The following is a 13,941-nucleotide window of genomic DNA, read 5'->3' as shown; positions in this document are numbered from 1 at the left end:
AACAGTTCATTGTGTTGAATAGAAAATTATAACATTGTAATGTTACTGTTTTCTGTGTTTATCGGGATTAGTTTAATAAGTCGTTGTACAAGTAATTATACACATAAAGTTGTAAGTAAAATGTATAAAAACACATTGAATTAAGTACCGTATTCGTTTTCAACAGTCGTCATTGAAACAATCTGTTTTATCTTTGCAGAGAATTCAATTGCTTTGTCGGCCAATGGATCCAGAAGATCCTCGCGACGCTCAGACTCAAATTGGAAATGTCACCAGCACCAGCTTGCACGGAAACGGAATCTTACCCACCGCGACCACGGAGATACCTTTCGAGGATCCGCCGCCGAAGTACACACCTCCGCCTAGCTATACTACGGCGACTGGAGCACGGATCGCGAAGATGCTGCGGCAAAGCTTCCGGCGAAGCGTGCGGAGGATCGCGAACGTGTTGGGGGAGAGCAGCGCGCCGCGACAGAGGCCGGCGTTGCAACCACCGCCTCCTGATTATGCGACCGTCCTAGTGGAGATGAATCAGAGCGGTGTGCCGATGTCGCGTGATCACGTCGCGATCCACGTGTTGTCGGAGCCGCGGCCGGACGTGACGAATATTGGCGATAGCCGGCACGGCATGGACGTGTCGACGATCGAGCATCGTCATCGGCCGAACACCATCGACCGTGCCAGCAAGATCGGCATCGCGAGCAGATCGCGCACAATCGAACGTACTCACTCGACGATCGATCGCGGTCGCCGGTCGTGCGCTAACGCTACCACGAATACTCTGTCCAGTTCGAACTTAACGGCCGCCGACGTGGCGAATCTGCTTCGTAGCAGTATACGTAGAGGCACCGCGAGAACACAGCATTCCTTACGTAGGAGCTTCTGCCACGAGGCACCGACGACGGCGGCGTCCGTCGAAAATCTAGTCGAAGCCGCTGCACCTATCGGTGAGGACTCCTTGATCTTATCGAAAGATACGCCTCTAGTCCCTGATGAACACGTCGGTGACCGTAATCACTGCGATGGCGACGATCACGACGATGGCAACGACGGCGAGGAGAAAAAGACTGCAAGCGAAATGGAAAATTCCGTTTCTGTGATATAGACTGATACATCGGTTTGCACGAAATCGGCATTTCGAGTCACATCAGCGGGTGACATCAGCGATTGACTTAATGATTCATTGCCCCTCTCTCTTTAAGTTGTAATTTCTACTTGTAATATATAGATGGAGAAAAGACTTTGTTAATCATAATCGACGTCCACATCGACGCGATTTGCTCACAGCCTCCAAGTGCTTGAACTCCCTCGAGATTAAGAAGTTTTGTTCCCGAGCCCGAGCAATTGCACGCGCATGTTACTACTCCGAAATATTTTTGTGTTCTTACCGTATTTATTTTTTAATATGCGATACTTATGCATATATACATTTCTTCGTTAAAGAAAGTAATGTTTTGCATAATATTGTCTGATGCACTTAAATATCTCAGACCTCGGTCTTGCATTTCTTTCAACGTCAAAGAGTCAGGTATACGATTTTAATTAATTATGATTTAATACGATTTAATTAACCCTCGTTTAATCTCATAATAGATGCAATTTTTTCTTACTGAATAAATAATATTCAGAAACGAATTTAATTGCAGTCCCAAATAAGTCATGTAAATATACGGGCCTTCGACCTCTTCAGTAGTTAAGCAAAGAAGAATTATACTATTATTATACCAATAAAGTAATGCAGTATTCATGTAAAAAAAGTACATTGGACTCCTAATTCTTGCGTTATCTCTGCAGGAGATTATGCGAAAAGGAAGTGACTGAATTAAAGAAACAAACGATTAGATCATACATTTTCTTAGCTCTCCCGGCTGTAAACTTAAGCCTAATTCCTTAAATAGAATATTTAATAATAGCAACGTGCTTCAAGTCAATTTATTTGCGGCGATATCTGCGTAACATAATCGTGTACTCTTGTTTATCGTGTAAATAATTGTAGTATTTTAGCGAATAAACAAATGTAGCATTTAAAAAAAATTACGTTACAATTTTAAATCGCTAGATATCTCGTCTATCAGCCTCGTAATGCGAGAGTGTATAGTCCGTCCAGTATCGTCGATGTTTTCCGTATTTTTCTGTTGTGACTCGTCGTGAGAATGATTGTTACCGCAAGCTAGATTCACATGATATTATCATCTCGATTTGAATGAATACTATCGAAAATGTTCAGTCAGAAAGGAGAAGAAAAGATCTCAGACAGCCAAGTCTGTCGAAAACAAATTCTACAAAGTGTCTGCTATAAATTTTCGACAAAAAAATTATTATATATAATTACTTTGATACAAGATGTGGTATATATACAATGTTTATGACAAATGCTAGCAGAAATATCTAGCAAAATTTCTCAATGAAATATGATGGCAAATTGATGGCACAGAAATCAAGTAAATTTCAGAAGAAGTCACACTTCTTACACAGTTCGTCTCAGAAATAGAGTAAAATCCACGTTCGATAGATTCTACTCGATTTCTACTGCCAATTTGCTATCACATTATGTCAGCAGGCTCAGCCGGCGAAACACGAGCTTAATGTGGATACAATCGATACCAATTTGCTAGCAATTTTTCATCGAATTTGTTACCAATTTGCTAGCATATTGGCGGACAAGTTATTTACTGGAATTATGCGTCGTATATTCTCGTGATTTTTCATCTTATTAGCGTTAAACATTTAGATATTCAATTCTCCGTAAGTGTAACTGCTATACCTGATATTATGGACCACAATAAAGTTTTTATGTTCTTGTAAATGTCTCTTATCGTGATCCTAAACGCTAAGCCAAGCAAAAAATTTACAATTTGCTCGAATGAAAAAAATGTATATGTATAATGTAACTATATATTGTTTTAATTTTAACATGATAAGTTGATGATATATTCACTGTATTTATTTACATATTTCGATGCTCCTTTACATTTTATTTACATCCGATAATCCTAAAACTCTGATATCGCTCCAAATAAGAAAAATCTGCAATGCATGAAGATTTCATTTGAAATATTTAAAAGAATGCGAAATTAAAGTGGGTTTACTAACAATATATGTAAATCAAGTATTTTCCTGATGAAAATTTTCTTGGAATTTTCCAGATAATTTTCAGAATTTCTACATTGAAAAAATAAATTTCAAAATTTGTCATAATTTTGTATAACTTTTATAAAATTTCTCAGATTTTTTTACATGAATTAAAATACTTCAGATTTTATAATTTAAATTTATTTGTATATGTGTGTGAATATAAATCGAATATAAAATAAATTCTAAAGTCTTCTATTTTCTCATTCCATAATTTCCGAAGAAAACTTATTATAAAACTTGAGAGAGTTTAAAGAATATTCTATTAGAAATCTTCATAAATTTAAAATTAAAAAATTCTTAAAAAATATGAGATATATATATAAAATTTTTTTCACAAGAGTTTTCTTTATGTTTCTTGTATACAGCAAGTATTTTTCTTTTACTCACGAGTCATTAATCTTGGAAACGAACCTACCACCTATTCTAGTATTGCGCAGTCGAGCTGTATTTGAGACTAAATTTTGATTATTTAACTCCACCATCATCTCACACACACACACACACACACACACACATGCAATGAAACATTCTGTTTACATCATGGCGCATGGCATGGGTGAGACAAACGACAATTCAGATTTCAGAGCAATCAGCTAGCCAATCAAATTTTCCACCATGCTCACAATGACAGTTCGTCGTTGAATTTAAGAAATATGATCTGAGGCGGATGTCATTCACTGTCATGCAGCGTACAGCTGAGATAACCAAGGAATTAACGTAATCTGCATATTCGCGTGTCATAATTCAGGACACGTCGGCACCTCGCAAATCGCAGTCGACGTTCCATGATATGTGATGTGCATTATTGTCTTGTGAGACATTATTATCTTTGCGATTATTATCTCCCGCCGGGACCAAGATGCCAGAACGAATCGAGATTGGTACGTGAAATCCCGGCTTTTGTGGTACTTTCCGCTCGCGACGTACAAATCCGCACGTTCATTTTATTTACATGATACAACATAACCTATTCTCTAAAACTTTGGGAATGAATGTCACTCTTTTTCGAAACTGGCTCAATTTTCATTCTTTAGAGTGAGATTCCACGCTTCAGAATTTAGAAAGTAATAAAAGGATTATTTTAAAAAATATGGGCAAGCAATCCAGGCTATATCTGAAGTTAGTTGAGAAAGGAGGAGATAAAAGGATTCAGAATGGTGTATAATTTTATATCAAGGACGAAGAAAAAAATAAAATAATTAAAGCATACATATCTAAATGATTTTTTTGAATTGGAAATATTTTCGTTAAAAATAATATGTAAATGTTTATAATTATTGTTGAATTTTACATTTATATTTAATTATTAAATTCGATTGTTTATCTTGCAACACATTAATACATACATATAAAATATGTATAAAACAACATATATTTTATACGTATATATAGTATTTGTTTTATTATATATTTTATTATATTGCATTTGATATATTTGGTTATTTGCCAATTTCAGGTATTATTCCAAGTAATTTGAGACACGAAGAGACTATAGTTCAAATAGCAGAAGCTCTAGACAATCTGGGTGATGCTGTCTCATATATATTTGATTGCATTGACAGGAGGCTTTCGGAGAACACACAAAGGTAAAATAAAAAAAATATCTTTTGATTTTTAATATAACTGTTGTATTCAATTGCCTTGTTTAATTATACATTTGATTGATCCAACGATAACATTTACTAAAGAATAAATTTGTCTTTAGATTGACCAATATTAAAGAGAGAGCTAGGAAGTTGGAGGATAGATTGCACTATTTACAAACTAATTTAAATTTGAAAGCGGTAAAAATGTATTCTGCTGCTAAATATCCGGCTAATCACGCTTACAAGGAGTATCAAATGACTATACCACCACAGCGCGAGCATACCACTGCTATACCAAGCATTTACAAATGTTCCGTGCCTATAAAGGATATCCCCGAAGCATATTTATCTTCTAATTGCAAGACCGAGGACGGTCAATATGCCGCGAATGTCAGTCTCCAAGAAAAGCTCCAATTTTATCACGTACGATCAAAGGCTGGCAAAAAAGATAACCTTGAGAATGACGTAGAACCATTCCCACCACAATTATCTTCAGTTAGTGCCCTTCTACTGTTCGATAGTATGGATAGCCCGTACGAAAAAACGTCCATGCGATCATCACATCAGTCTGTCAACAAGCAGCAAATTGAGGATGCTCCAGATTCAATTGTACAACCGTGGCTTTCGTCAGAAATGGATGCGTCTTCCAGCTATTTGTATACCCCGACTCTTGGAGAGGTCAGATTTTCATATAATACATTAACTCATTTAATAATATAATTTGTCAATTTGAAAACATTTATATTTATTATTTGAATTTACGATTTATTCTTACAGAAGATTCTTGTGTATTTTTAGGTTCCTCAAATAAATGTACCGCTAACACTCCCAGATTTACCAGGCATTGTGGATGATGAGAAATTTGTGCTCGATCTTAATTCCCAAAGTCCTATCGCACCATCATCTGCGGTCACGACGCCCACTGTTCGTTTAGATCTACCGACGCCAATCAGTGACGAGAGAGACTCTCAGTCGAAGACTGAAGATAGTGCTCCACACTTGCCTGTTTTAACTGGAGCTTTGACAACTGCATCATCACCTGAGCCGCCTCCTCCACCACCTCCTACGGTCACCATAAATGCAGATAGTGCTGTGAGCAACGAAAAAATCAGTTTTCAAGTTATGGTACCTCCGCCGCCACCACCACCGCCGCCACCGCCACCGATTGCAGAACCGACCGTGCCTACGTCAAATGATGGTTCGGAGAAAAAGAACAAAACACCGAATCGTCCACCTATGGCAACTACAACGGATGATCGTTCTAATTTGATGGCGGCAATACGAGACGCTGGTGGAATAGGCAGAGCGAAATTAAGGCCTACTGTACCGGACGAAAAGAAGCGTGATCGATGGTCTTCAGCTTCGGTAGGAGGTGATCTGATGGCAGATCTACATGCAAAACTAGCGTTAAGACGCAAAGGTATCGCTGGCTCTACGGTAGGCGCTTTGGAGAGAATGTCGAGCTTAATACCGCCTCCTCCGAAACCGACTGAAGCATCTGCGTCAGATAGAAATTCCGCCACCAGCGAATACGACTCTCAACCTGATACGGACGATTGGGAAGAGTGATCACTACTATTGTGATAATTGATAGAACAGCGTGCTATTGCATTATGGTAAATGATCATGATAAATGACAACATCCGCGCATGAAAAGACTCAGGGGAATTTTTTATTGGATAAATTCAATGAAATAGAGGAGGATAGACAGATCTGGTTATATTATTTTTTTTATTCAGATCTAAAAATTATTTGATTTTTACTTTCTCATCCCGTAACTCTGCTAATCATATTTTTTTGTGGATATATAATTTTGATAATACAATAGTTCGATCAAATATTACGCGACTGTTTACGAGCGAATAAATTACAAAATTTTTGAAGGGATGAGAAAAATTGTTATGAAAAAAAAAATTAACAGAATAGAAAATTTTATTTTGTACGTTAATACATTTCCCCAATAATTATCTATAATTATTTACTTACATTTATTTTTGTATATTTATTTCATTTGTCATATATATATATATATACATATATATATATATATTTTTTGTGTACGATCTTCCTCAGAAAAGTCTTGTACATAAAGTATATTACAAAAGTAAAATTAGTCCATTAAAATCCTGATTGTACATTTCTTAATATACGATAAAGTGTACAATATACGAATGTAACTAATATACTGTTATGTATATATACTGTTACGTTAATAAAGTTTTATATTCAAATTGTATAATACACAATAAATTTGTAATATTAAAATTTAAACACATTGAGGCTGTTGAGCAGTCTTTCAATACATACTTAAGAATTATTAATATTACGATATATGATATGTTCGCAACATTGAATATATATTTGAAACGCTTTACAAAACGAGTACACAAATATATATTATACCCTGATGTTATACTTTCATTTGTTTCTCATGTGCATAATTGGCAAATTAAAGTCAAAATTGTCCTAATACATATATCATCATTTTGAGACATATTCTCGATATATACATACATATAAAGCTGTAGAGGCAAGAATAGATATATATAATTTAAACACAGGTGTTGATGGTTCGAAATGAAATAAATGAAGATAACCATCAACACTTGAATATTATCTGCTTCTCCTATCTCTTCGCTTTTATATCAGCGTATGACTCTCATTAGCCTTATCTAAATTTTTATTTTATTGTAATTTATTTCTGTCACGGTAAAATTAATCACTTTGCATCTATCGAATACGAATTATAGTATAAAGGGAACAACAAATCTCTAGAATATTTTTCAAAAATTCTAATTACATTATTCAATTTAAATTATAAATTTGGAACAATCCAGTTCAAGAATTTCATGCAAATTTCGAAGCCCATAAAACAGGCCGCATTTGCAGGGAAAGCTCGTAACATAACGGGTACGACACCCTTGTAAAGTGCTATTGGTCCCTCGTTTTTCATCAATTTAACAAATACTTCGCGTATTCCTTGTTTGTACGTACCTTCTGGTGCTGTGTAATAATGTACGATAAGAAATATTACATTGCATATTTATATCTGTTAATTACTTTAATACATTTTAATCAGAATTTTGAAAGATAAAAAAAGAGACTCTTAGAATACTCTTATATACGTACCAGTCTGTAAGCGACTTTTCAGGATATCAGGTGGCATTCCCACCAACCAGTTCGCAATGCCTGCAAAACCGCCAGCCGTTATAGTGGCCAGTAAGCTAAGTTTCCCACTCTCTGGAGTAAATCGTTCCTTTAGATATTCGTATGTTAAAAAATACATTCCGCTGGCTGGAATATCTGAAAAAAAGCATGGAGGCATAGTAAATTAGCTTAAATATCCTTGTGCGAACCAAAGATGGCATATAAACATTATGTAGAATTAATAATAGCGAGTAGATAACATGTGGGTTGGCAGATAGAAGGCATCCTGTTTGATAGGAAGCACATCAAAGCATATAGATAACAGTTAACAAAATCCAGTTTCCTTCGGGCCAGTGTGCTGCCGCTGGTCCCGAGTATCGTGCTTCGATTCAAAATCATCATAAAGTGAAACAACATGACATTTGTTATCTTGCTTTTCATCATCTTATCATTGGTACATACAAATTTTAACACCTTGTCGTACGCTCCGTTAATAAATTCGACTTCGTTTTCTATGTAATTATTTTGTATACGTGACGCGTGTCGACACATTCAGGCTGGTATTCATAATCAGTCCTTATATTTAAGACCGTCTTAAATACAATTTTAAAATATTAGGCAATCACAGATCGGATTCATAGTCAATTCTTATATTTAAGACTGTCTTAAGTACTTATAATGTCATGAACCAGAAAACCACATTAATGCATCTTAAGATATTTAAGACAATCTAAAAATAAGAACCAATTATGAACCAATTATGAATCAATCTTAATATACTAAAATACATAAAATAATTATTCTATACTCAAACTAAATTCAACGCTATAGATTAAAAACCACAAGAAATCTATAAGTTTCTATCACAATATAAAATCATTGATTCGAATTGCGTTGTATTCAGGATCAGTGTATAGGACAAGTTATCGATATCGGTGATGTGTGGGAGATTAAATGCCCGCAGGGATGTACCTGTGAGATCCAAAAGTATTCCGACCTGTCTCTGCATCAATGGGCTGGCATAAACAGAGATAATAATCAGGTATGAGTAAATGACAATCAACGCTTCTATAGTATTCGTTTCCATAATTTTAATACATTCTCAATCAAACAGGATATACTTTCCGATGGTGCTGATCTTAATATAAACGACAATTCAATGGCTCATGAACTGATGAAAATCGCAACATGCGTGATTGTTGATAACCCTGAAGAACTTTTGACTAAACTTCCTTCAGATATACAGGTGACATATAATTAAAAGCACATATAATTTCATAAGTTTATATATCCCTCACATCAATTTATCTTGGCGTTTTATCAGGTTTTGACATTACTCGAATCGGGTAGCGGAGATGTCGATATTCTTCTGCAAGCTACTACATTCCAACGATTCACCGAATTGATATCGCTAGATATTCAAGGAATAGATTATAGCGATTTCTCCATGAAAGAGACGAGTAATCGTACAGAAAAAGGCGGCATTATTCTCGCATCTGACACAATGTATCCTCTAGGATCTACTTTACTATATCTAAATTTGGAACGAGTTAAATTGTCGAACTTAAATTTACCAAACAAGGACAAGGCAAATCTGGTGATCAAACCGATGAACTCGCAGGAAACGGAGAGGACAGTCGACGAAAACCAGGTGTCTGTAAGTAATAGCAGCCAATACAAAGGTCACAGACTTATTTTTCTGAGTCAACAGAATAACGAAGATAAAGAAATACTGCCATATGACATTTATAAACAAGAATTGGAAGGCTACAGAGAAAATGTTGAACTGTTTGCTGCGCTCGGTGTTTTAACGCATCTAAGAATTTACGATTGTAACCTGAAAGATATATCTTGGCACATATTCGACGGCCTCAATAGTCTTCTTTATCTCTCGCTAGAAAAAAACGGTCTGAAATTCATTCCTGAATTTTGCTTTTACGGCACACCAAATTTAAGATCACTCTCACTGGCAAGCAACGAATTACTGACATTGAAAAGCGTGGATCTGGCAGGATTGCTTCTATTAGAACATCTGGATTTAAGACAAAATAATTTAACGTTCCTGTCAGAGTTATCGTTTCCACCTTTCCCTGCACTCGTGAGCGCTGACTTTACGGACAACCCTCTGGATTCCATTTTTCCAAGGTAATAAATAATACTATACGTGATTTGCGTTTCCATGATTAAATCTGAGAAAATTATCATATGTTCATTTCAGTACTTTTGAGATCATGAATACGACAATAAAATTGTATCTCGGAGGTATGGCATCTAAACTGAAACTGCAGAAGAATTCGTTATTGGGTTTACGTCGAGCTGAGATATTACACTTGTACAATCTAGAGATACCTATATTAGAACGTTTTATCATGCAAGGATTACCATCGTTGACATATCTTAAGATGCGAGGAAACATCTCGAGCATCGATTTTGATGCGTTTGTCGACCTTAGTAATTTGTTGGATCTCGATTTAAGTCATTGCCATATTCAACAAATTTCTATGGATGCCTTCTATGGTTTGGAAAAAGTTAGGAAAATTGACTTATCAAATAACGATCTGGAATCTATACCGCCTGGTTTATTCACTGCTCAACAGCAGAAGGAATTGAGAGATATTATACTTACAAAGAACAAATTAACTTCACTACCTTTAGATTTCTTTAGAAATTTGAGATTGCCAAATAAACAAACGCGTGTCCAAAATATAAGATTGGACGATAATCCTTGGGATTGTGCGTGCATCATGGTTAGCTGGAATCCTAATCTGGTAATTTATAATTATTAATATCATATTTGATCTTTACTGTTTAAAGCTATTTATGACTTAATTGTAAATAGAGAAGAATTAATATATCAGGAAATATGTTAATAAATATTAATATATTAATAATATAAAAATTATTAGCAATAACTTTATGCAACACCATTTTTAGGTAAATAGAAATAAGGAAACAGCTCCACGTTGTTCAACGCCGAAACGATTACAGAATTGGGGTGTTTTCTATGCATTGCGCAAAGGTGGTTTACAATGCAGAAGCCCGAGGAAAAGGTACCTTCGAAAATTTTTAAAGACGAGAAATTCTGAAGAGGATAACAATATCAGTTAGCTAATCTCTCTTTTCAAATTGTATGTATTTGTCGATATACACAGAGAATTAATAAAAGAAAAATACATTCAAAATTTTTAGAATCTATTTCCTTTTCTAAAAATATACTTAATCCTTCATTTTAAGACACATAATAAATGTAAAAATTTCCATTTTAATTCTTCTGGCAAACTTCTACTTGATATATGCAGTGTAACATCTTTAAACATAATTTTATAAATAATATACATAATTTTTGAGAATTGTATATAACAAAGTATGATACCTCTTAACAATGTAGCACAGGTGCCTTTATAGATACTTCTGATGCCTCCTTCTCGATACAATTGTTTAGCGCAATCCAATGGTCCATTATATTTTGGCTTTGCGTCTGCATGCTGTATTTGCAACAGACATTTAATACGTTCACCAGGTGCCATTATAATAGTCGTGAATATACCGCTAAATGCACCAGCATAAAATAATTGTAATGGAGTGAGTTTCTCATCTGGGACGTTCTGTTGCAGCTTCTTTCCGACACTGTAGCCAAAGAAACTTATCGCAAATATAGGAGCAACGCCAGATAATGGTGCACCCATGCCTGAACAAATAATAAAATCCAATTCTAATTAATATTAGGTGTTGGAATTAATTCGTAGCGTTTTACAAGTGATGGGAAGTACTTTCATTAATGTATTTTTTAATGCTCATGTGAAATAAATAACATTCTTTCATTAAAAAACGCTACGAATTAATTCCAACACCTAATAATTTCCTTTCAAAAATATATAAGTCCCTGAGATATAAATAATTCATGAATGTACTAACTATATCTTTACTTATGATAACTATAGACCTGGTTGTGTCACTTGAATACTATTTATACATCATGTTACATAATGTTTTAGAAATTCCAAAATATTAAATTCTAGTTTAGTTTATACAGTTGACATAATTATCAAAATGTCGATGTATATATATGTTTATAGCAATAACTTTAGCAAAGACTTTATACAAATATTTATATTTATATTTTTTTTTTATAATCTCGATATTGAATTGGAAAAAGCTTGACGTAATATTCATGTGATGTTCAATACAATATAAATACCCTTATATAAACCACGTATTCCTTCTTTGGTGATTGTTTTCTTAGCACAGTCCCATGTACCAGTGTAGAGAGGCAATTCGTTAGGTCCTGGAACTGGCATCGTCTGGAGCCGTACCTAAATACATAGAGCAATGTCTTACAAAACATTCTTGTAGAAAGCAAACTGCAATATTTAGACAGAATGATAGATAAGAAAAAGAGAAGCAATTTGTCAATTTTACATTGAATTTTTAATAAGCTGTCAATTAAAATATAACCTCACCTTTATGGTATCCAGAGGATGGCCAGCTATCACAGTGCATACTCCGCCAAATCCACCGCTCAAGAAATATTTAATAGGACTAACGGTATCCGACATGATTGTTGTATATGAAAGTCAATAAAAGTATCGACGAAATAACAGTCTTAAAACTCGTTGATCAATTAGGGGTCAAAGTACAGCAGCTTTGACGTAGGCTCGAGATCATAAATTCCATTAATCGGTCATGACGTTTTTCACAATCTTTTACATAATTTAATATATAATTGTATTTATATTGAAATGACATTTTAATAATAGCGTGTGCAAATTAGGGACAAATTATTATGAACACCCGATTTGTTTTTTTGAATTGCATTTTATAACACTATCTACTCGAAACGAAGATAAACATATAGATTAGTGTATATGTGAATGGATTTCACAATAAATGAGTGTAACCATGAGTACCGACGAGATACTATCAATGACTCTCAGCTCTAGACAAGTTTTTTATGACTATCAATGGAATTCGAGGATAATTAAAGAACGATGACGTTACCGACAATTAATAAAAATTTATGATAATTAACATAAATATTTCGATGATACGTTATTAATTTCGTGATTTTTTTATTATATAAAAAAAAGTTGTATAAATAAATATGCATACTTTTAATAATATAATATCTTATATATTGTCGAAAGATTACAATTTTTTCCTCTGCAATTATCATCTCTATGATTTGATAATCAAATCGGATATCATTAAAATAAGTTTTAAATAAAAATCAAGTATTATTAAGTTTTAAACATATGTACATGTCTACGAAACTAATAAATTATGAAATTAGTACCGTAATACTAGTTTATTACTCTTTTAGGCCCGAATGCCAACGTTATTTTGATTTTAAGCGAGGCTTCAAAGTCTTTTTGCTTTAAAACAAGACAGATAGAGTTTTAAGTCTCGCTTAAAGTCAAAGTGACATTGCAACTGGAATATACAAGGATGTATTGGGATGCGTTTCGTGCACATGATGGCATCATTTTATCTTTGTGTTCACTAATGCCGATTTCCACCAATGTAGTTTAACTTAATCTCAGTTCAATTTACTCTTCGTCTTTTTTTAGTTCTAAAGATTAGAAAAAGACAAAGAGTAAGTTGAATCGAGATTAAAATTAATCTGAAATAATGAAGTAAGCTGAAGTTAATTTACATTGGTGGAAATGAGCATAAATATTAAAGGATTTTAGGAAGGATTTAAGAAGGATAAAGAATCGCTTTAAAAAATGATCAGGCATTATGTGCGAAATGGAACGCACCCTCATATATGCGTGACTTTTTTCACGTATATTGCTATAATATATCAAAAATAAATTAATAATTCAAATTGGGCTCTTGAAATATTAAAACAAATAAAAAGTAGAATAAAAAACGAGCAATTAAGAACCTTATCATATACATAGTTATGTAATAGATACAATCGAAATCTATGTATATGTGATAATCGCATCAATTACCGCATATTAAAGCTCTTAATAAATACAATCTTGTAATAGATACAATCAAAATATGTGTATATGATAATCGTTTATCAATTATCGCGTATGAAGGCTCTTAATTGCCCGTTTTTTAC

At 34.1% G+C, this 13,941-nt stretch overlaps 4 protein-coding genes across 6 annotated transcripts in view; 3 read left to right on the top strand and 1 right to left on the bottom strand.

The window, feature by feature from the left end:
• bdg (sodium-dependent transporter bedraggled) overlaps positions 1-2,931 on the top strand; it is a 76,729-nt gene extending 73,798 nt beyond the window's left edge. For all 3 annotated transcript variants that reach the window (XM_011059592.2, XM_087416663.1, XM_087416662.1), the window contains one exon: positions 200-2,931. In XM_011059592.2, coding sequence (XP_011057894.2) covers positions 200-1,105 — 906 coding nt within the window. In that variant the 3' untranslated portion in view covers positions 1,106-2,931. The remainder of the gene's footprint in view (positions 1-199) is intronic.
• Positions 2,932-3,562: 631 nt separating this feature from the next.
• On the top strand, positions 3,563-6,971 carry LOC105148030 (WASH complex subunit 1). Its single transcript, XM_011059477.2, has 4 exons — positions 3,563-4,016; positions 4,592-4,721; positions 4,841-5,399; positions 5,520-6,971. Exons 1-4 carry the CDS (start codon positions 3,995-3,997, stop codon positions 6,288-6,290), a joined length of 1,482 nt encoding a protein of 493 aa, XP_011057779.1. The 5' UTR covers positions 3,563-3,994; the 3' UTR covers positions 6,291-6,971.
• colt (carnitine/acylcarnitine carrier protein colt, mitochondrial) lies at positions 6,636-13,856 on the bottom strand. Its single transcript, XM_011059476.2, has 5 exons — positions 12,329-13,856; positions 12,067-12,181; positions 11,242-11,556; positions 7,851-8,024; positions 6,636-7,724 (listed from the first exon to the last, which is right to left on the bottom strand). Exons 1-5 carry the CDS (start codon positions 12,422-12,424, stop codon positions 7,537-7,539), a joined length of 888 nt encoding a protein of 295 aa, XP_011057778.1. The 5' UTR covers positions 12,425-13,856; the 3' UTR covers positions 6,636-7,536.
• Positions 8,186-11,050, top strand: LOC105148028 (uncharacterized). The gene is made up of 6 exons (XM_011059475.2): positions 8,186-8,322; positions 8,773-8,910; positions 8,983-9,114; positions 9,193-10,013; positions 10,087-10,636; positions 10,803-11,050. Exons 1-6 carry the CDS (start codon positions 8,284-8,286, stop codon positions 10,974-10,976), a joined length of 1,854 nt encoding a protein of 617 aa, XP_011057777.1. The 5' UTR covers positions 8,186-8,283; the 3' UTR covers positions 10,977-11,050.
• Positions 13,857-13,941: the final 85 nt, after the last annotated feature.

Source organism: Acromyrmex echinatior, chromosome 2 (genome assembly GCF_024713525.1).
Source record: "Acromyrmex echinatior isolate Ae372 chromosome 2, ASM2471352v2, whole genome shotgun sequence".
Classification (NCBI taxonomy): Eukaryota; Metazoa; Arthropoda; class Insecta; order Hymenoptera; family Formicidae; genus Acromyrmex; species Acromyrmex echinatior.
The sequence above is the reverse complement of the archived record's forward strand: the minus strand, read 5'-3'. Positions and strand labels throughout refer to the sequence as shown.

Coding starts and splice junctions, on each gene's coding strand:
- LOC105148028 (XM_011059475.2), top strand. CDS start 8,284: ATGACATTTGTTATCTTGCTTTTCATCATCTTATCATTG. Junction 8,911..8,982: donor TAAACAGAGATAATAATCAG/GTATGAGTAAAT, acceptor TCAATCAAACAG/GATATACTTTCCGATGGTGC. Junction 9,115..9,192: donor AACTTCCTTCAGATATACAG/GTGACATATAAT, acceptor GCGTTTTATCAG/GTTTTGACATTACTCGAATC.
- LOC105148030 (XM_011059477.2), top strand. CDS start 3,995: ATGCCAGAACGAATCGAGATTG. Junction 4,722..4,840: donor CTTTCGGAGAACACACAAAG/GTAAAATAAAAA, acceptor ATTTGTCTTTAG/ATTGACCAATATTAAAGAGA. Junction 5,400..5,519: donor ATACCCCGACTCTTGGAGAG/GTCAGATTTTCA, acceptor GTGTATTTTTAG/GTTCCTCAAATAAATGTACC.
- colt (XM_011059476.2), bottom strand. CDS start 12,424: ATGTCGGATACCGTTAGTCCTATTAAATATTTCTTGAGCGGTGGATTT. Junction 11,557..12,066: donor AATACGTGGTTTATATAAGG/GTATTTATATTG, acceptor TTATTTGTTCAG/GCATGGGTGCACCATTATCT. Junction 7,725..7,850: donor GAAAAGTCGCTTACAGACTG/GTACGTATATAA, acceptor ATTATTACACAG/CACCAGAAGGTACGTACAAA.